General features: G+C 40.1%; 1 protein-coding gene across 7 annotated transcripts in view; it reads right to left on the bottom strand.

Annotated features, from left to right (window-relative positions):
* The window catches only part of PLEKHA7 (pleckstrin homology domain containing A7), a 298,007-nt gene that overhangs the window by 2,513 nt on the left and 274,314 nt on the right, over positions 1-21,180 (bottom strand). For 3 of the 7 annotated variants that reach the window (XM_038406259.2, XM_038406263.2, XM_038406264.2), the window contains 8 exons: positions 19,092-19,280; positions 18,776-18,893; positions 16,748-16,827; positions 15,834-16,034; positions 12,228-12,380; positions 5,189-5,322; positions 2,397-2,539; positions 302-410 (listed from right to left, as the gene is read on the bottom strand). In XM_038406259.2, coding sequence (XP_038262187.1) covers positions 313-410; positions 2,397-2,539; positions 5,189-5,322; positions 12,228-12,380; positions 15,834-16,034; positions 16,748-16,827; positions 18,776-18,893; positions 19,092-19,280 — 1,116 coding nt within the window. In that variant the 3' untranslated portion in view covers positions 302-312. Of the gene's footprint in view, positions 1-301; positions 411-2,396; positions 2,540-5,188; positions 5,323-12,215; positions 12,381-15,833; positions 16,035-16,747; positions 16,828-18,775; positions 18,894-19,091; positions 19,281-21,180 lie in introns of all 7 variants that reach the window. The other 4 variants (XM_043516489.1, XM_043516490.1, XM_038406267.2 and 1 more) reach the window with 2 other exon arrangements.

Below are 21,180 nucleotides of genomic sequence, written 5' to 3'. Positions count from 1 at the left end.
CCCAAATTTGCCAATAGCATTGACATTTTAGTTTTTCTTTTGCACACTAAGATGATCAAAATAACCTTTACTTATTTTTAACCTACAGCAATCACCTTAAAGGCTTCTGCTAGCTCATGCATTAGTTCGAAAGTAGCAATATTTACTGTCTGAGAACAGAGTCTTCTGATCACTGAAAACTGCATGCATGCATTAATGTGGATAAATTTTACATTATTGTAGTAAAAAGTGTTAGTTTTTGACAAAGTTAAAGCAAAGATGTAATGACAAATTAGACATGCAAAGAGCAGTTAGTTCTTACTTTTAAGGTGTTTAGACAAATGTGTAGTGAAATCCATTGCTTAAGGGGGAGTGAGGTGGCTGTGGTACAGAAGGTGAGGGTGCTTTAGATGGGTAGGTCAACTGGTGAGCTAGAAGGGATCACACACACAGGAATTAGGTAGCATAATTAAACATACATATTGCAACAGAGCCACCTTAACTATCTAACTACTACATGAAAAGGAAACACTGCACCAGATTAGTAATGCAATGGGGTGTTAAAATTATTTTTGTTACATGGAAAACACTATTTAACAACATCTCCACCTGTTTCTGTATCGTTCAATCACATTAAAAGCAGAAATGGTTTATTTTCACAATACACAAAATAAGGAAAACCCATATTAATATGAAGCTCATTGGAACAACATGGCAAAAAACATTGATTTACACCAGTCAAACTCTGTACACAAAATCTGAAATCCCAGGATAGCACTGATACTGTACTTGTTAGTCCAGTTTCATAATTTGACTGAAATTACACTGATATAAATGGGCAGAAAGCAGGAAGATGTACAGCAAATAGGAAGTTGAAAAAATACTTTACAGCAAAAACAAATGTTTGTTTTAATTGAATGGCCCTTTTATTGCCATGCATCCAGGTGCTCTCTTTCCTCCTCAATGAATTATCCTATCCTCCCAAATCAGTTGCCATGAAAATATCTTTCCTGAAGCAAAGATGATGTAATGTATAGCTTCCGCTTAAACTACACACAAAATCTCTCCAAAGAGTCAAAACACATAACCCCCAAAATAACATTTCCCCCCTAAAAAAAAAAATCAGCCTCCCCTCAAGGTTTGCTGCCACTGTGTCTTTGAATACATAGCCTTATTCAATAAAAGGAAATTGTGTGCGTTTCTATGGATGAACATTGTATGTCCAGTTATTGAAATCATCTATCTTAAATGCAGTGGTCTCCAGTGCTTGGGTGGCAAGTGCCATTCATACTGACAATTGCAGTTGAGAAACATGTTTTTTCCCCCATCAGGGTTGAAATAATTTCCATTATTCCAATTCTCCACTAGAAGAGTTGGCAGTGCCAATTACAAATGAATATTCAGATACTTGGAATAACAACCATTAATATGTTCACTGTCCTATTTGATACAGTTCTGCTGACATTTTTTAAGTTAACAAATATTTCAAACGTAATGAAAGCAAGAGTGCAGTTCCCATTTTCAATGATGACACACACTATAAAGAACCCACTGTCATCACCAGGCAAAGAGGATCCTTGCCTGGTTGGTCTGTTCTGATCACTAAACTTGTCCATGAGACAGGAACATACAGTAAGCCGATTTTGCAATAACTTCTTCAGCATTATAAGGGCATCATAGTGATTATAGTTAAAGTTGCAGCTGATTTTCTGTTATCCCAGTCACTGAACCCCTTTAATTTTTCTTTAAAAAAAAGCTCTTCTGGCCTAGCGTTTTTCTTGCTTAGCCTCAGCTCATCTGATTTATTTACTTTTCTTTAGCAATATACAAAGATGTTCAACAAGAAGGTTTCAGATACCGGTCATTTGGCAAGGTTCAGCAGTGACAGTATCTATCAACATCCCAAACAAAATGTCAGTGCTCTGTTTCCCCTTAAACAATTTCTCTCTGCATTTTTTCCATTCACAGTAATGTTTTAAATAAGTATAGAAAACTATTCTGTCACTTCAAAAGGCAAAGTATTGTAATTTAGGCTACTCAGTAATGGCTATGTCACAGTTTCGAGATCATGGGATTAAAATCTCAAATACGATGGGCTAGATGTATCAGTGCCACCTATAACAACAGCAGGCTTTCAGCTTCATAATCATAACCAGAGAGATATTTCCCTTTCTTTTTACACCAGGCCAAATTTTCAAAGCCAATCCTCAAGCCTCTCTAGTTTGGTATCTGTAGAATTTGATATCTGCTGTTTGATTCCTAATTTTAAATAAGACTGTCAACAGAATTGTATCATAGTGGCAACATCTATATACAGTGCAGTTCAGCAGACAACCATATAGACTCTTAAAAGTAGATAGCTATAAGAATAAGAACACATTTGTCACTGCCATTATTTCAGAAACAACAGAGCCTACCTGCTACCTCCTTGCTCCGCTGAGAGGCTTCAGAAGCCAAAGCATATGATATGGTAATGATGCGTTCCTGTTCCTGCAGCTGTGAATCTAAATCATCTGAGTTGTGTTTGTCCTGAGCAACAGCAGGCTGTAGGTTGTGCATACTAGTGGGAAAGTGAAAAACAACATTAACATTTACAAACATACAGAAAATCAATGGTACAGCACAGAACAAAGCTTGGTTTCATACCCTAGAAATCACACTCCAGATTTTTATAAAATACTTTACAAAACAGTGATTTAGATACACTGACAATGCAGTGATTACAGTATATACCACAAACAAATAACGTAGTCATTATATCTTCTGCAATAACTCATGCACAGCCTCAAATACATCTTAAAACCCTTTGTTGAAAACAGGTTTGTTTACATGAAAGAAATATAAAAAATTAATGGCTTTTCTTTGAAGTTAGTGAGAATACTTGTTAGCGCTAAGAGAAAGAGGCACAACCTAGTGGCCTACGGGTCCCGTCTCTTCAAACAGATTATAAATGACATGGCAGGCACCTGTGTTGATGATAAACTCTTTATGCTGAAAGTTTCAACTTCGTCAATATAAGCAAGTCTATGCCAGCTCTAAGTAGCCAGCAAGTTCTTTGAAAAATCTGTGTCTAAAAGCTGTAGTATAGATAGAAAACAGTGTTCTATCCCCAGCTCTGACATGGACTTTCTGCCTTTGGGGCAAATCACAAACTCTCCATGCCCCAGTTTACCTACCATACCTACCTAAAAGACATTTTGTCAGGATTCACTAATGCTTTTAAACACTCAGAAATACAAGTAAAAGTCATTATTAGGACAATAGTAGCCGCAGCTCATGCTGTTATGTTACATGGCTGTAATTCATAAAGTCGCATGTATATAAAACATGAAAATGGCTAAGAATTTAACAATTGAACAGTAACAGGACTACAAATCCCAGTGATGATTGAACCTAGTGATATTCTGAACAAAAAGAGCTCTCAACCATGCTTGTAGCTGTTTTCACAGTTTCACACCGGCTCAGTGGACATTCTAGGCTACAGAGTGACATTCAGGGTTATTCTGTGTGCGGATTATGTTGTGTGGGGGTTGTGTTCTGCTGGGAGAGTTGTGTGGATTTGTGCGGATAGTGAATGAGGGATGTGTGCTCTCGTGTGTTTGGGCTATCGTGTATCCTAGGTGTGTTGCTGTGTGGGTGGTTATGTTGATTTGTGTCTAGGTGGGATTGAGCTGGGAATTTGTGCAGATTTTTGCAGGTGGCAAATGCGGGGTGTGTTCTATAATTAGGGATAATGTGGTTTTGGAACTTGTGTGTGTGCTGGTTGTGTTGTGCTGAGTGTGTTGTATGGATGGCAAGTGAGAGGTTCATGCAGCTGTGATGGGGTTACTGTGTAAGCTGGTTGTGTTGTTATGTGGGTGATTGTGTTGATTTGTGTCTGGGGGGTTGTGCTTTGAGATTTGTGCAAGTGGCAGTTGGGTCAATTAATCCATCACCAGTGTAGTCTCCCTCATACAACCAATGAAACAGTAGCAAGCAAGTTAGCAGTAGAATAAGGGTAGTGATTGGTTGCGTTACCTCTGATATCACAGTGATCTAGGACAGCGTTTCTCAAACTGGAATCCCCGAGGATAACCCTGGGGGTCCAGGCTCTGCTGATTAACTCCTCCACCTCCCTCCCAGTGCCGCCTGCATTCTACGAGTCTGGCAGCATAGCAGGGCGAAGACAAGCTTCCTACCTGCCCCATGTCTGCACTGCTCCCTGAAGCAACCAGCATGTCCCTGAGGCCCGGGGAGGAGGGGAGGTGTCTCCGCATGCTGCCCCTGCCCCAAGCACCTACGCTGCTGCTCCCATTAGCTGGGAACTGCGGCCAATGGGAGCTGTGGGGGCAGTGTCTGCGGGCAGGGGCAGTGCATGGAGACGTCCTGCCGCCCCCCCCACCAGAGCAGCTGCCAGAGGGATGTGCACCCAAACCCCTCCCTCCCAGAGCCCACACCTCTCACCTTCTCCTGCACACAAACTCCCTCTGAGCCCAGAGCCCACACCCAAACTCCCTCCCAGAGCCCACACCCTGAATCCCCTTCTGCACCCAAACTCCCTGCCCCAGCCTGGTGAAAGTGAGTGAGGGTGGGGGAGAGTGAGCGACGGAGGGTGGGTGGATGGAGTGAGCGAGGATGGGGCCTTGGAGAAGGGGTGGGGCAAGGACTGAGCGGGTGGGGGGGAGTTGGGGGTGTCCCTGAAAAATTTCAAATCAAAATGAGAGTCCTCAGGTTGCTAAATTTTGAGAATTGCTGGTGTAGGATTCTTGGCATGATATAGATACATGCCTTACCGTAGCTGAACAGCGCACAAGTGTAATTCGTAAAGTAAAAGTGGCTGAGAATTGGACAGTAACAGACCACAAAAACCAGTGATTTTTCTGATGACATTCTGACCAGCCTGATGACATTCTGAACAAAAACAGCTTTCAACCATGCTTGTAGCTGTTTCTATCACTTCAGACTTCTTGTACAGATATTTTAAGGCTTCAGAGTGACGCACACAGTGACATGCCTGGAATTTTATAGATAATCCCTCCTCCTATATTGTTCAGATACACATATCCCTCTCAAAGTGTATTTATCATGTATATTACATCAGTATATTTTTCATAAAAGTTACACAATACATTGTACCTTGGTTTAATAATCAGCATTGGATCTGAAAAAATCTGTGGTATAGAGTTGTTTGAGATTTTAAAAAAAGGAGGGATTATAAAAATAATCTGACCTAGACCTGGTAAGAATATTCTTTATCTTTTCTGCTTTACGGTGTCTTGAGGCTAATTCTTCTGAACTGAGAGGTTCTTCAGGGTCCAGCTCAACATAGCGGTTTGGAATTGCCACCTTTTCAGGTTTTGACAACTATGGAAAAAGAGAGAGAATGTAACTTCTGATACCTAGGACTTCAAACACTCAAAGGTATAGCTATTCTCCACTAGACATATTAACCCAAATGGGAATTGCATGTGCACATTGACTGGAGTGTGATATGGGTCTTCACAGCCCTGTGTATTTCCCTGATTCTAAACATTTCCTTTGAACTTGAACTAATGCCCTTTAAAGATTTTTTTCTCTTCTGACTTTTTCTCTCCTTTTGGGAGGTAAGTCATCAGTATGGAGCTGTGATTGGTAAAGGAGATTCTGGGAGGAGTCAGGGTTAATACAGGTTCTGTCTGCAGCTCATTCTGTCAGGCAGCAGAGCCCAGAGTGGAATTGTCTGGCTTGAAGTTGCTATATAAAGTTGAGAGAGGCCAAAGCTCAGATTCTTTTGGTGCCCTTTGCTACAAAGCAAATATAACCTAAAGTTTGAATGGTTGTATTTTACAGGGTCTGGGGCATGCACCACCTTTCCTTATGAATAGCAAAGAAGGAAAAGCTTGGAGGTTGGTGGTTTTTTTTTTAAATGATAATTTGAAAAATTAGGAGTCCCAAAAATTGCCACAGGAGCAATATGACACAGACATACACTCTGTGTAATTAACACTACACATATTATGCAAATATAATAATACAGATTAAAACTTCTAATTAGGAAGTTGCAAAACAGCTGGCAATATATCTAGCAATTTTAACTTGGACGGATTTCCTGCTTGAAGAATTCAAAGCTGAATGGGACACATTCATAAAATATTGAACCAGCCAGCGAGCAGCAAATTGACAAGTGCACTTTGTTAGCCAACATTGTTTAAACATAAAGTGTTTGTGAAGAACACAAATGAATATAGTAAGAGTGAAGAAAAGAGTGGAAGTCCTTCGCTTCTTTGGATCTGCAGCTGAAACCTATCTGGAGGACTGCATAATTCAGAGTTTTGAGTAAAGAGATCCCAAGCCTTTCACCTTTAGGTCACTCTGTTAAAATCCAACCCAATTCAGTGGCCTATGAAAAATTACCTGATTTTTCCCCGAGTGGGCACCCCTAGCTATTGGTGTAAGTGTACACCAGAAGCGACCACAAACCCAAATAACAGTACAGAAATCATATTATTCAGAACTCAAATAACTTTAGAACCAAAATATCTGACTTTTACCTTCCTTTTGTCATAATCTTAAGGAGTACCCCCCAAGTTCTATTCCTCCAACCTCAATCAGCCACAGAGGTCTGCCTGCTGAGACTTCCCTTTTTCCATCAGACTTCCTTACTTTTTAACACAACTTAATTCTGAGTTTAGCAGGTATCCTGCTAAGGTATCTCTGCTGAGACCAGATCAGCTCATCTGCTCACTTTGCACTGTCTCAAGCAGACAGGCCAGACAGTGTATAGTGTAAAACAAACAAGCAAGCAAAAATCTATTAAGTGTGAGGAGCAAGTCAGTTGGCCAATGGTACAGAACTGTGTGACTGAGTTTTCTTAAAGAGTGTTGGGGAACCTGAGGCCAGGGTCTGGTGAGGTCACAAGAAAAAGAAGCCCTTAATCCAGATCCTCATCTCTGCTGAACTAAATTTGTGCCACTTCACTATGCAAAGTGACCACAGATTTTCCTAAAAGGACAGCTGGGGACTCCCATGGCCTGGGGGATTCTTCAATTGGCATAATGCCAACATAGATGGCTCTATGCCAGCCTCTGATGATCCTCCTCTCAGCACAGGGCTCACCCCAGGGGCCAGAGGATGAGGCTAGAACCCAATGCACTCCAGAAATCTTGCCAGCATAATAGCCCCCTAGGAGACCACAGCAGCTTTGGGCTGCTCTAACTTGTACCAGGAGCCAGCCCCAGAAGGCAGAAAGGTGGCTTAGAGCAGAGGACTGAACCCCTATTCTCTATTACAACTGGCACCTTTAGCAGGAATTTCATCAGAAGGGCCAAGAATCTAATGGGCATGGAGAATTAGCTACCACCTTGGACTTATAGATTGGGTCCTACATTTAAAAAAAAAAGATAACCTTTGTATCATAGATACATAGACTATGTATCTACTACAAAACTGATCAGATATGCATATAATTAATTAAAGGGAAAAATCATTCATCGAGAAAAGGTCTGACCAAACAGGGCACAGCTGTTGCCACTGTCCACAGAGATGAGCCTCCAGCTCTGCTGCTTCCCATCCATCCCTGGTATATTAGTTCACACTAAGCCCTGGTCTACACTAGAGAGTTAGGTCAACACAAGGCAGCTTATGTCGACCTAACTAAGTGTCTACACTAAAATTTCATTCCCAACAACATAACTTGCCCGCTACACCGACTTAATAAGTCCACCTCCACAAGAAGTGTAGAGTCAATGTTGATGTGATTAGGTCGACACAATGTCAGTGTAGATACCGTGTTGCTTACATCGACTGTTGCTTGCTTTCAGAAGTCATCCCACAATGCCCCACTCTGACAGTTCAATTGGTGCAAGTGCTCCTGGCGAGGACGCGCACCACTGACAAAAGGAGCAAACTGTAAAAACGTACAACCGATGTAACTACTGTGGTGGCAACATAAGTGAGGTCGACTTCATTTTATAGTGTAGACATGCCCTTAGCCTGCCAATTTCCGAATACTGGCATGAGGGGAGCTGTACTGTAGTGCACCTTTCAGGGTCTACAGGAGTAGAGCTCCATTCCTGTTCAATTTAAGAAGGGGAGCCAGGTAGAGCGAGAGAGTCCAATAGGCCAGGGTAGAGCTGAGCAGGTTGGTAAAAATAGGGCAAGACTTCCCCTACTCCCAAAATCCACAGGAGTGGAGTGCTCCTCATTGCACACATACAAAGATTAAAGTACTGATCCAATATCAACTGAACTCTATCTAACTCTGAACTCCAATATGAAGGTATCAAGATATAACAACTTCCTGATTTCACAGGCAATGTACTGCAATTCAAGACATTGTTAAGGATCTTTACTGACTTTTCAACTCATTCTGTACACTAAATGCATCAATAGCAACTATGTGGATGAAACCAGACAACCACTATACTCTTGAATGAACGCACACAGGAAAATGATAAAAGACAAAAACACCACCTCACTTATGGGTGAACACTTTTCACAAAGCAATCACTCTAATCTGACTTATCAGTCATCATCCTCAAAGGAAACCTTTCAAAAGACGAGCCTGGGAGATTAAATTCATAACTTTGCTAGACACTAAAAATCATGGACTGAATACAGAAACTAGATTTATGGCTTATTGCAACTGCTCCCCACCCCTTCCTTTCCTCCCTATGACTGAAGGGGTATTAATTGGCCATTTCACTCTGAATGGTCCTTTGAAATGTGTCGGGGTTAACTACTTATGCTTAATAATCCGTTCAACCTTGTATTTATTTAGCTGTGACACTGAATCAGTTTCCCAAACCCAAAGAAGAGCTCTGTGTAAACTCAAGTGCCTCCCTCTCTTATCAACAGAGGTTGGTTCAATAAAAGATATTTCCTCACCTACCTTTAGGGTGACCAGACAGCAAGTGTAAAAAATCGGGAAAGGTGGTGCGAGGTAATAGGAGCCTATATAAGAAAAACTCCCCAAAATCAGGACACTCCCTATAAAATCAGGATATCTGGTCACTCTACCCACCTTGTCTCTCTAATATCCTGAGACCGACACAGCTACAAAAAAACACTGCATTCTGTTACAAATGCATTCTGATTCTTTCATTTCCCTTTTCACACAACACTATGACAGGTATCAGAGTAGCAGCCATGTTAGTCTGTATTCACAAAAAGAAAAGGAGTACTTGTGGCACCTTAGAGACTAACAAATTTATTTGAGCATAAGCTTTTGTGAGCTACAGCTCACTTCATCGGATGCATTCAGTGGAAAATACAGTGGGGAGATTTATATACATAGAGAACATGAAATAATGGGTGTTAGCATACACACTGTAACAAGAGTGATCACTTAAGATGAGCTATTACCAATAGGAGAGCGGGGGGGAACCTTTTGGAGTGATAATCAAGGTGGGCCATTTCCAGCAGTTGACAAGAACATCTGAGGAACAATGTGGGGTGGGGGGGGGGGAAATAAACACGGGGAAATAGTTTTACTTTGTGTAATGACCCATCCACTCCCAGTCTTTATTCAAGCCTAAATTAATTGTATCCAGTTTGCAAATTAATTCCAATTCAGCAGTCTCTCATTGGAGTCGTCATGAATAGGTTGGAATATGAACAAGAGGCTGCTAGGCAGCTCTCCAACACCACTTTCTGCAAGCCATTTCCCTCTTATCCCACTGAGGGTTACCAAAAGAAACTACACCATTTGCTCACCATTTTTGTCTGAAAAATCTGCACAGACACACCCCTGGAATCCCGACCTGGGGTATTCTATCTGCTACCGAAGATCCATAAAGCTGGAAATCCTGGACACCCCATCATCTCAGGCATTGGCACCCTGACAGCAGGATTGTCTGGCTATGTACACTCCCTCCTCAGGTCCTACGCTACCAGCACTCCCAGCTATCTTCGAGACACCACCAACTTCCTGAGGAAACTACAATCCATCGGTGATCTTCCTGAAAACACCATCCTGGCCACTATGGATGTAGAAGCCCTCTACACCAACATTCCACACAAAGATGGACTACAAGCCGTCAGGAACAGTATCCCCGATAATGTCACAGCAAACCTGGTGGCTGAACTTTGTGACTTTGTCCTCACCCATAACTATTTCACATTTGGGGACAATGTATACCTTCAAAGCAGCGGCACTGTGATGGGTACCCGCATGGCCCCACAGTATGCCAACATTTTTATGGCTGACTTAGAACAACGCTTCCTAAGCTCTCGTCCCCTAATACCCCTACTCTACTTGCGCTACATTGATGACATCTTCATCAGCTGGATGCATGGAAAAAGTCCTTGAGGAATTCCACCATGATTTCAACAATTTCCATCCCACCATCAACCTCAGCCTGGACCAGTCCACACAAGAGATCCACTTCCTGGACACTATGGTGCTAATAAGCGATGGTCACATAACCACCACCCTATACTGGAAACCTACTGACCGCTATTCCTACCTTCATGCCTCCAGCTTTCATCCAGACCACACCACACAATCCATTGTCTACAGTCAAGCTCTATGATACAGCTGCATTTTCTCCAACCCCTCAGACAGAGACAAACACCTACAAGATCTCTATCATGCATTCTTACAACTACAATACCCACCTGCTGAAGTGAAGAAACAGATTGACAGAGCCAGAAGAGTACCCAGAAGTCACCTACTACAGGACAGGCCCAACAAAGAAAACAACAGAACGCCACTAGCCATCATCTTCAGCCCCCAACTAAAACCTCTCCAACACATCATCAAGAATCTACAACCTATCCTGAAGGACGACCTATCACTCTCACAGATCTTGGGAGACAGGCCAGTCCTTGCTTACAGACAGCCCCCCAACTTGAAGCAAATACTCACCAGCAACCACACACCACACAACAGAACCACTCACCCAGGAACCTATCCTTGCAACAAAGCCCGTTGCCAACTGTGTCCACATATCTATCAGGGGACACCATCATAGGGCCTAATCACATCAGCCACGCTATCAGAGGCTCGTTCACCTGCACATCTACCAATGTGATATATGCCATCATGTGCCAGCAATGCCCCTCTGCCATGCACATTGGCCAAACTGGACAGTCTCTACGTAAAAGAATAAATGGACACAAATCAGACGTCAAAAATTATAACATTCAAAAACCAGTTGGAGAACACTTCAATCTCTTTGGTCACTCGATTACAGACCTAAAAGTGGCAATTCTTCAACAACAGACTCCAACGAGAGACTGCTGAATTGGAATTAATTTGCTAACTGGATTCAATTAACTTAGGCTTGAATAGAGACTGGGAGTGGATGGGTCATTACACAAAGTAAAACTATTTCCCCGTGTTTATTTCCCCCCCCCCACCGTTCCTCAGACGTTCTTGTCAACTGCTGGAAATGGCCCAGCTTGATTATCACTCCAAAAGGTTTTCTCCCGCCATCCCCGCTCTCCTGCTGGTAATAGCTCATCTTAAGTGATCACTCTTGTTACAGTGTGTATGCTAACACCCATTGTTTCATGTTTTCTATGTATATAAATCTCCCCACTGTATTTTCCACTGAATGCATCCGATGATGTGAGCTGTAGCTCACAAAAGCTTATGCTCAAATAAATTTGTTAGTCTCTAAGATGCCACAAGTACACAACATTATGTTATACTGCCTCTGAGCCACCAGATGGCTCTATAGCATTTCAAATAAATGCTTTCCTGAGTTATGAAAGCTGCTGACAAAATCAGGCACCAATATCACTGATTTATATTTTTGATATAGCCTATAGTAAAGACAAGATTTATCTTTCCTGAGCAGTATAAAGAGACATTCACTCTTCTGCTGTACCATGTTGTGCTAGTTCACATTAACCATGAGTCACAGCTGGATAGCTTCCTTGAGGTAGCTTTTTCTTCTATAGCTTTCTCTTCTTCCTATTTTAAATTAGCCTTCAGTGTCTAATCCTTTCAACTCTAATCTGAAATCTGCATATGCAATATATAATTTGTTTTATTTTTCTCTACTAAAGCTTTTGTAAATATTTTCTACAGCACAGGGCTAACATTTAACATTTTCTCTCTAATAAGGCCAAGCACTCATATGATCCTGGTCTCCAAAAGTGAGATACTTTCAGCACAGGGCCACCAGCCTAGTTCTTCATTGTTTATAAAGCTCTCTATTAAAATGGAACTTTTAGGGAAACTCTTGAAACACAAGAATTTGAAAGGAGAAGAATTACCTAAAACTTAGAAAAACTGAAGAATTTTGGACATACTGTATGGAACAACATACTACTAGCATTACCTCTCTGCTGATATCTAAGTCATAATCTTGAGGTTCCAGGTCCATCTCTTTCACTGGTACAGGCTGAATTTTTAACCAGTCATTTTCATTTTTCTCTTCTCCACGTATTGCTCTCTCAAGTAACTGCAAATCAAATTCTTGTTCTCGTTTCCTCTGGTAACAGATACAAAACAATTAATGGTGTATACCAACAAGTAGATCTCCTAGAAATGTTTATGACCATAGCCTCTAATATTAGGTTGCTGAAAGAGTCCATGAAGTTATACTCTTAAATAACTGACATACAAAAAACACGACTGTCATGCAAAAAAATGTTTGTTAGTCTTATTAGTATTACATTTGATTTCTAGCTGTACTATAAGATTTTACTTTTTTTTTTTTGCTTGCTGTAAAAAACTGTTGATCAGTATTAAGCTCTAATAAGTAAACTTGTCATGACTGTGCATAAATCCCATTAATAAGTAGTAAGTGCTCCGTGCACATACATTAAGGGGACCATAGGCAGACTGCTTTGGTTTCAGTGATCTTAGTGAATGACAGAATACGGAGCAATAAACATCATAAATACATATCTTATCTAATAGATGGCTTTGAAGGGTGGACATTTACACAACAGACTGAAAATTACACTAGATCTTATGCAGCTTTCTTCAGAAATTACACAGTAATTACTACTACTAATACTCCACAGATACATAAATTAACTGAAATTATAATGCTAATATTTAAATTCCATTGGTCCTGGAAATATTTAAAATATCCTCAAACCCATCTTAATCATAAAACTTCAATAAAAAGATTGTAAATTTTGGTTGATCTTATAAGGAGAATGAAACAATCTATTGGTTATCATTAAAAAAATAAAAATCTCACAATAAAAAGCTTACCAAAAGAATAATTGCCTTTACAAGGGAAACTTTTAGCTATCATAGAATCATAGAATATCAGGATTGGAAGGGACCTCAGGAGATCATCTAGTCCAACCCCCTGCTCAAAGCAGGAACAATCCCCAATTTTTGCCACAGATCCCTAAATGCCCCCCTTAAGGATTGAACTCACAACCCTGGGTTTAAGCAGGCCAATGCTCAAACCACTTTGAATTAAGCAGCACGTTTTGGGGGTTCAAAGTTGAAATTATGACAGAATGCCCCTCCTCAGATAGGCATATTTTTATATTTTTTAATATATATATATATATATAATATATACTTAATACAAATTTATATGCCCAAAAGACGTTATGGATGTAGTTATGTTCTCATCAAATGCCACAAATGCCTAACAAGGTGGCAATGTCATATTCATATTAGGGGAGCCCTGGAATTTTATCTTACAAAGCTGAAAACTGAAAATATCATACCCCCTCAACCCACAAATCAGTATTTATATTCTGAACAAGAAAAGCACTCCTCCAGTATTTGACAATGTAGAAAGCAGAATATGTTGCTATATGTTTCATCTGCTTTTCTTAAATCTCTCTCCAATAATTATACTGCACAAGAGCAAGTACTGTAACTCTTAACTGGCTTTGATTAAAGCTTACAGCCACTTTTACTCCACTGGTTATACATATTAAAAAAAAAAACCTGATTTAAACCTATTCATGCACAAGCTCTCAATAATCACTCAAAAAATGTAGTTTTTATATATATTCAAAATGTTATTTAATCATAAGGCAGTTAAAACTCATGTAAAAAGTTAGAAAATCTTTTTTTAGGATTCAAAGGGGAAAATACGTTTTCTTACAAACACAGTGCTCAAGACGCAATCTTCTACTCCTATTCAACCAGGCCTGATTGCCATAATATATTTTATACTCACACAATATTAATTTCAAGATATTGTTATATTGGTAAGAAAAAACATCAAACCATTATTATGTAGCAATATGTTTATTGGCTTTGATGTTGAGACATTAAAAAGGCATTTTATATAACAAATAAATCCATGTCCTATGTTCAATATTTAAAATGTCATTCTACACTTGAGAGGTGATGAATTTAAAAAAAACTCAGTGCATTATATTAAAATTAGAGTTACACATACAACGTATGTTTAAAATAGAATGTTACATACTGTGCAGCAATTAAACTAATTACATATTTAACTGTTTACCATCTTGGCCGCTAAATAATTGTAAGGCTGCAAACAAGCAATGTGCTATCAAATATGCTTTTGTGTGTTGGAGCCCTCTAGATACAGGAAGAGATCTCTATGAAAAATATCAATAGCTAAAGGAGATCATTTTAATTCCTTATAGCAAGAAACAAGATTGCACACAAATTTGTACATAAAATATTCATTAAAATTGTTAAAGGAGTGTTATGAAATGTTTAAATTAGAAGAGTGCATATATATTAGCTTTGTACATTAAAAGTTCAGGTTTAGTTTTGCTAAGTAAAACATGAAAATGGCAGTGATATCAAAATTGTACATTTCTGCAAATTTGTGATTGCAAAATGCAGGCCACATGGACGAATGTCTCCAAGAAGTGTACCCATATTTATTTGATGAAGTAAACAAGGATAATTGGGTTGTAAATTAGTGTTTCTGAAGGATTCTTAAGAAATGGGAATAAAAAATTGAGTAATATCAAGGGATTTAGAAAGTGCTAATAATTGACACACAGCTACTAAAATGCAGTTAAGCCTGGTAAAAATTGAGTAGCCTAGTTAGAAATTATTTTGAAATAATTAGAAACTTTTTTAAAACAAAAGAAGGAATTAGGTATTATGAGTGACAATTCTAAAAGCAAGAGATCTTGTGCAATGAATTAGGTAAATAAGGTGATCGTTCTAAGGCTCTAGTGGACCAAAAGAAAAATACATTTTAAAAAGGAAGGCTAGCATTACAGTGGCTGTGACATTTACAGTTCATCCTTCGTTTGATACCATGAGATGATCAGATAACTTCACCAATTAGAATTGCTTTGGTTAGTGTCCAAAATGTATAATTAAAAAATTCTGTTCAGTACAGCATTTATTCTCAAACAAAAACAAAAAAAATCCTCTTCTTCAGCAACTAAACTTTGAGCCTCATTAACATATTCCACATTTGAGCTTTAAAGAATAATTTATAATAATTAAAACAAATTAACTGTTGCATAAATTTCCATTAAATAGGATTAGATCTTAAAACTGATTATCAGTTTATTTATATTTTGTCAACACCTCATGGAAAAAATCTTGGTTTGCTATAACCATATATATCTCCTAATCTAGTTATAAAGATTTTAAACACACTATATAAGAACATTCTAAAAGGCCCATCCTGTCATAAGCAATCTGAAAGGTGTACAAACTTCATTATGCTTTCTAAATACAGTTCCAATCAATAAAAACAATTCCTGTCTCTGAAGTCATTTCAATATATATTATTCTCTTCATGCCACATTGTTCTCTGACCAACTTACCTGCACAACCAGCTACATAGACTACAACTATTTGTTATCAAAAACTGATCATTTGTTATACACACTCTTGAAACGGGTATTACACTACAGTATATTTAGAGTAGAAGTATCATGCACTCTCAGGTGAAAGTGCTTCCTAGAAAAACTACAGATCATATTTTTAGTTTAGTCCTTTTAAGGCATGTCTAACATACTGAGCCTATGTCTGCAGAAACGGGTCGGATGAAAGGCCGAGATGAAACAGACTGTCTTTCTCCTTGGCTAAGAGTTCTCTTGCGTTCACGAACTAATGCCTTCTGATGTCGCTTCATTCTTTCTAGTTGTTCCTCAGCACTCATCTTGCATCTTTGGTGGTCTCCAGAGTATAAGCGTTCCAAGGCACTCTTTGGTCTCTCCTGTTAAAAGTGATCAAACCATATGTTGTAATTAATACTTTATAAGTAGTATACTAAAAAAATTAATTCTTCCTCTATTTCTCAGTGTAAATGAGTTGATTTTGTCCTATTGTCTTTTAAACTATTTTGCATATTTTCAACTCTGCAATTTCTACTAAGGTAATAAACACACTGTATCATTAACTAGGTCCAAGGCCTTCCTTTGTGAATCTGTAGCAAGTTCAGTGAGTCGTTTTGACTCTGTCTCTTCTTCTTTGTATTAATCCCATCAAATGGGGTCCGTTCTACAAGGGTTCTCCCTCTAAAGTACTCTGATCAATCCTCTATCACACCACATTCTTACCCTTCTTCCCTTATGAGATCCCACCACTTGTTCTTGGGTCAGCTTCTTTGTCTTTTTCCTTCAATATTGATCTGCTGGACCCTCTTACCCCCAGAATTGTCGGGACTGTTTATATGACCAAATCATCTGAGCCTGTACTCCCTAATTTTTTCATTTATGGTGTTACTTCTGTCTCTAGGCATGCCCAATCAGTTTAGCAATGTGACCGGTAGGAGGCCTTAATATGACAGCTGTAAAAAATTTTTTTGAACAGTTTTCCATCTCATGGGTTCTATCAGAATCAGCTCCTGTTTTGCAAAATACATCTGTACTCAGCATATTGTCTATAGAGATCCAGACACTTGTCACCAAAATATTCATTTAAAGTTACCTTGGAGCTCTCTCTTTGAAATGTTGCATACGATGAAATGGTGGATGTCTGGTGCAGTCTGGAAGTTGATCCGGATAATCCTTTACAAAGAAGCAAAACAATGCTCAAGAGACATATAGGTGGATGTTTCAAAAAACCATTTTACATTTTCTATTATACATTTTTGTTACAGTTCACATCTCAAAATTTTCAGCCAGGTAGGGTAGTAATGGGATACAGGACTTTCACATCTAGGTCACCAGTCAAATTCATTCTATGGTTCATAGTGATTAAAATTCAGTACCATCTGAAGACAGTTTGGAAGCTCATGTAAAATGAGAAGTCTGTAGCCTCAGTCCTGTAACAAGTGTTAATGTAACCAAACTACCAGCAAACCTGACCCAAAATAGTACTTACAATCAGAGCAGAGGGTCAAGGACTGAATGGGGATAAAAACTGAATTGCTCCTACTCTTTCCTCTAAAAAAAGAAAAGGAGTACTTGTGGCACCTTAGAGACTAACAAATTTATTTGAGCATAAGCTTTCGTGAGCTACAGCTCACTTCATCGGATGCATTTGGTGGAAAATACAGTGGAGAGATTTATATACACACACAGAGAACATGAAACAATGGGTTTTATCATACACACTGCAAGGAGAGTGATCATTTAAGATGAGCTATTAACAGCAGGAAGGAGGGGGGGAAGGAAGAAAACCTTTTGTGGTGATAATCAAGGTGGGCCATTTCCAGCAGTTTACAAGAACGTCTGAGGAACAGTGGGGGGTGGGGTGGGGGGAGAAATAACATGGGGAAATAATTTTACTTTATGTAATGACCCATCCACTCCCAGTCCCTATTTTAAGAGACTCTACTTTACTACTTTACTACTACTACTACTACTTTACTCTAAGTTAATTGTATCCAGTTTGCAAATTAATTCCAATTCAGCAGTCTCTGGTTGGGAGTCTGTTTTTGAAGTTCTTTTGTTGAAGAATAGCCACTCTCAGGTCTGTAATCGTGTGACCAGAGAGATTGAAGTGTTCTCCAACTGGTTTTTAATGTTATAATTCTTGACATCTGATTTGTGTCCATTTATTCTTTTACATAGAGACTGTCCAGTTTGACCAATGTACATGGCAGAGGGGCATTGCTGGCACATGATGGCATATATCACATTGGTAGATGCACAGGTGAATGAGCCTCTGATAGTGTGGCTGATGTGGCCTATGATGGTGTCCCCTGAATAGATATGTGGACACAGTTGGCAACGGGCTTTGTTGCAAGGATAGGTTCCTGGGTTAGTGGTTCTGTTGTGTGGTTGCTGGTGAGTATTTGCTTCAGGTTGGGGGGCTGTCTGTAAGCAAGGACTGGCCTGTCTCCCAAGATCTGTGAGAGTGATGGCTCGTCCTTCAGGATAGGTTGTAGATCCTTGATGATGCGTTGGAGAGGTTTTAGTTGGGGGCTGAAGGTGATGGCTAGTGGCGTTCTGTTGTTTTCTTTGTTGGGCCTGTCCTATAGTAGGTGACTTCTGGGTAATCTTCTGGCTCTGTCAATCTGTTTCTTCATACAGACTAACACGGCTGCTACTCTGAAACCTGTTATCTTTCCTCTAAGGTGGTTCCAGGACTGGAGGTGGCATAGGGAAAATTGTACTAACTCTGCTTATGCTGTATCTGTGATGTCTTCATTCTCTAGGGCTGCCAATATGGCGGAATAGATTCACTTTAAAAAAACTCTACAATTTAAGCCATTATGAACATAAGAAATCTTTTGAGTCAGACAATAATTTAAGAGCTGTTCTAACAAACTAATTTTTCCTGTTATGGTACACTCCCACTTTCTAACAAAAAATGGGAAGCTGTTTTGTAGAGGCTGATTATTTCTAGGGCAAAATTATCAAAACATTGCTTGATATCATTGTTTAGCTAACTTTAAGATAATGATGCAAACAGCTCCTCTAATCTGTAACAAATACAGACACCTCATACATAATATGTCAGACACCAAATACTTTTTAAAAATGGTCTTTTATCAATTCTCTGGCTTACCTCTGGTAGGTAATGTCTGGTATCCACTGTCAGAACCTATGAAACCAAATGAAGTTTGGCTGAAGTCACCATCTATTGTAGCTAATTCAGGTTCACTCATGTATGAACGGAGCTCTCCCTACATAGAAAAATATTCATTTGATCAAGTGAGACCACAGACTTCAGACAAATTAAAATAGTTTTCTTAGAGTCTTTGTGTTTCCAGGTTGCCATATAGCTCTCATTCCATAAGCAGTCTGTATACTATAAAATGTATCAGAGCAAAAAATTATAAAGGTCCATAAACTTTAAAGGTTGTGGCTAAGTGACTGCTCACCCTATAATCACCATTTACATATTGTCCCAGTTCTCGATCTCTCTTTCTTTCATCTGACTGACGTTTCAGGCCACGCACTGATGTGTGCCTGATAACATTGGCTTCCCTTGGAAGAGGTGGAACAGCTGGTGGGTGATCATCAGGATTGTAGACCTGAGGGAGAGGAGGTCTGGGTGGTGCTTCATCTCCCTGGTAAAAGGTAAATAAACTGAGACTCAGCAAATAATATGCTATGAAGTTTAAAACACACTTTCTCTTATATTCTTGGAGCTTTAAAGGGTTATTTTAACTACTGAAGAAGGCTCTGTCTTAATATATATATAACAAAATGGTGAAGCATGTTCCTCCTCCTACCAACTAATGCGTATGATTTTACATGTTATCATCTACTCAACTTCTTCTTCAAACACTATCACTCAGTTCCTTTATAGAAGCATAGAAATACAGGGCTGGAAGGGACCTTAAGAGGTCATCTAGTCCAGCCCCCTGCAATGAGGCAGGACCAAGTAAACTTAGACCATCCCTTACAGGTGTTTGTCTAGCCTAGTGGTTTTCAAACTTTTTTTCTGGTGATCCAGTTGAAGAAAATTGTTGATGCCCGCGACCCAGTGGAGCTGGGATTTCGGGTGTGGGGGTGAGGGCTGCAGGGTGGGACCAGGAATGAGGGGCTCAGGGTGTGGGAGGGGGCTCTGGGCTGGGGCAGGGGTTGGGGTGCAGGGTGAGGGTTCGGGATGCAGGCTCTGGGGTGGAGCCAGGAAGGGGCTCTGGGTTTGGGTGGGGCCTCAGGGCTAGGGCAGGAGATTGGGGAGGAGGGTTGGGGCGTGGGCTTACCTCTGATGGCTCCGATCAGCAGCGCAGCCAGGGTGCAGAGGCAGTCTTCCCGCCAGTCCTGGCACTATGGACCGCACTCTGCCCCGGAAGCAGCCAGCAGGTCCGGATCATAGGTGGAGGGGCGCAGCAGCTCCGCACGGCTCTTGCCCACAAGCACCACCAACCCCAACTCCCATTAGCGGTGCTTGGGGTGGGGGCAGCGCGTGGAGTCCCGTGGCCCCCCTGCTTTCGAGCCGGATCTGCTGCTGGCTGCTTCCGGGTAAGGACTAGTAGTTTTACTATTAGTTTTTACTGGCCAGCCGCCAGGGTACCTGGGTGCTGAGCAAGGTGACCCAGTGCCTTGCATTCCACGACCCAATACTGGGTTGCGACCCGAACTTTGAAAACCACTGGTCTAGCCTGGTCTTAAAAACCTTCAATGATGTGGATTCCACAACCTCCCTTGAAACTGACTTCGGTGCTTAACTATCCTTAGAGTTAGAAAGTTTTTCCTAATATATAACCTAAATCTCCCTTGCTGTAAATTAAGTGCATTACTGCTTGTCCTTCCTTCAGTGGACATTAAAGTAATTTAACCTACACCACATTTCCCTAGTTTGCTTATGAAAATGTCATCTCGGATGGTATAAAAAAACCTTACTAAAATGTAGATATATTACATCTATAGCTTCCCCCAATCCCCGAGGCCAGTAACCCTGTCAAAGGAGGAAATTAGGTTGTTTTGGGATGATTTATTCTTGACAAATCCATGTTGGCTATTACTTATAACCCAATTATCCTCTAGGTGCTTACAAATTGATTGTTTACTAATTTGTTCTAATATCTTGCCAGATATCCAAGTTAGGCTGACTGGTCCTCTTTGATCCCCTTTTTAAAAATAGATATTATGTTAGCCCTTTCCCAGTCCTCTGGGACCTCACCTTTCCTCCATGAGTTCTCAAGATAATTTCTGATGGTTCCGAGATTGCTTCAGCTCATTCCTTAAGTTCTCTAGTGTGAATTTCATCAGATCCTGCTAAGTTGAATACATAGAACTCCGCACAACTCGGAAATCCCTCTATTTTGTGCAATATTTGCTGGTGAATGCCTTCCATTTTCACAATTAGAACTACATGTGAACCTTGTTTAATGAAGACACAACGCTAGGTGCAATATGCTCAGTGTCACACCGCAAACTGTGAACAGATTCAGGACAATTTTAGAACCTGAGCCCAAGTTTCTCCTTACCAGGCTAAATTCTGTAATGTGTCCTGGGCCT

This window comes from Dermochelys coriacea, chromosome 6 (genome assembly GCF_009764565.3).
Source record: "Dermochelys coriacea isolate rDerCor1 chromosome 6, rDerCor1.pri.v4, whole genome shotgun sequence".
NCBI classification, from domain to species: Eukaryota; Metazoa; Chordata; order Testudines; family Dermochelyidae; genus Dermochelys; species Dermochelys coriacea.
The sequence above is the reverse complement of the archived record's forward strand: the minus strand, read 5'-3'. Positions and strand labels throughout refer to the sequence as shown.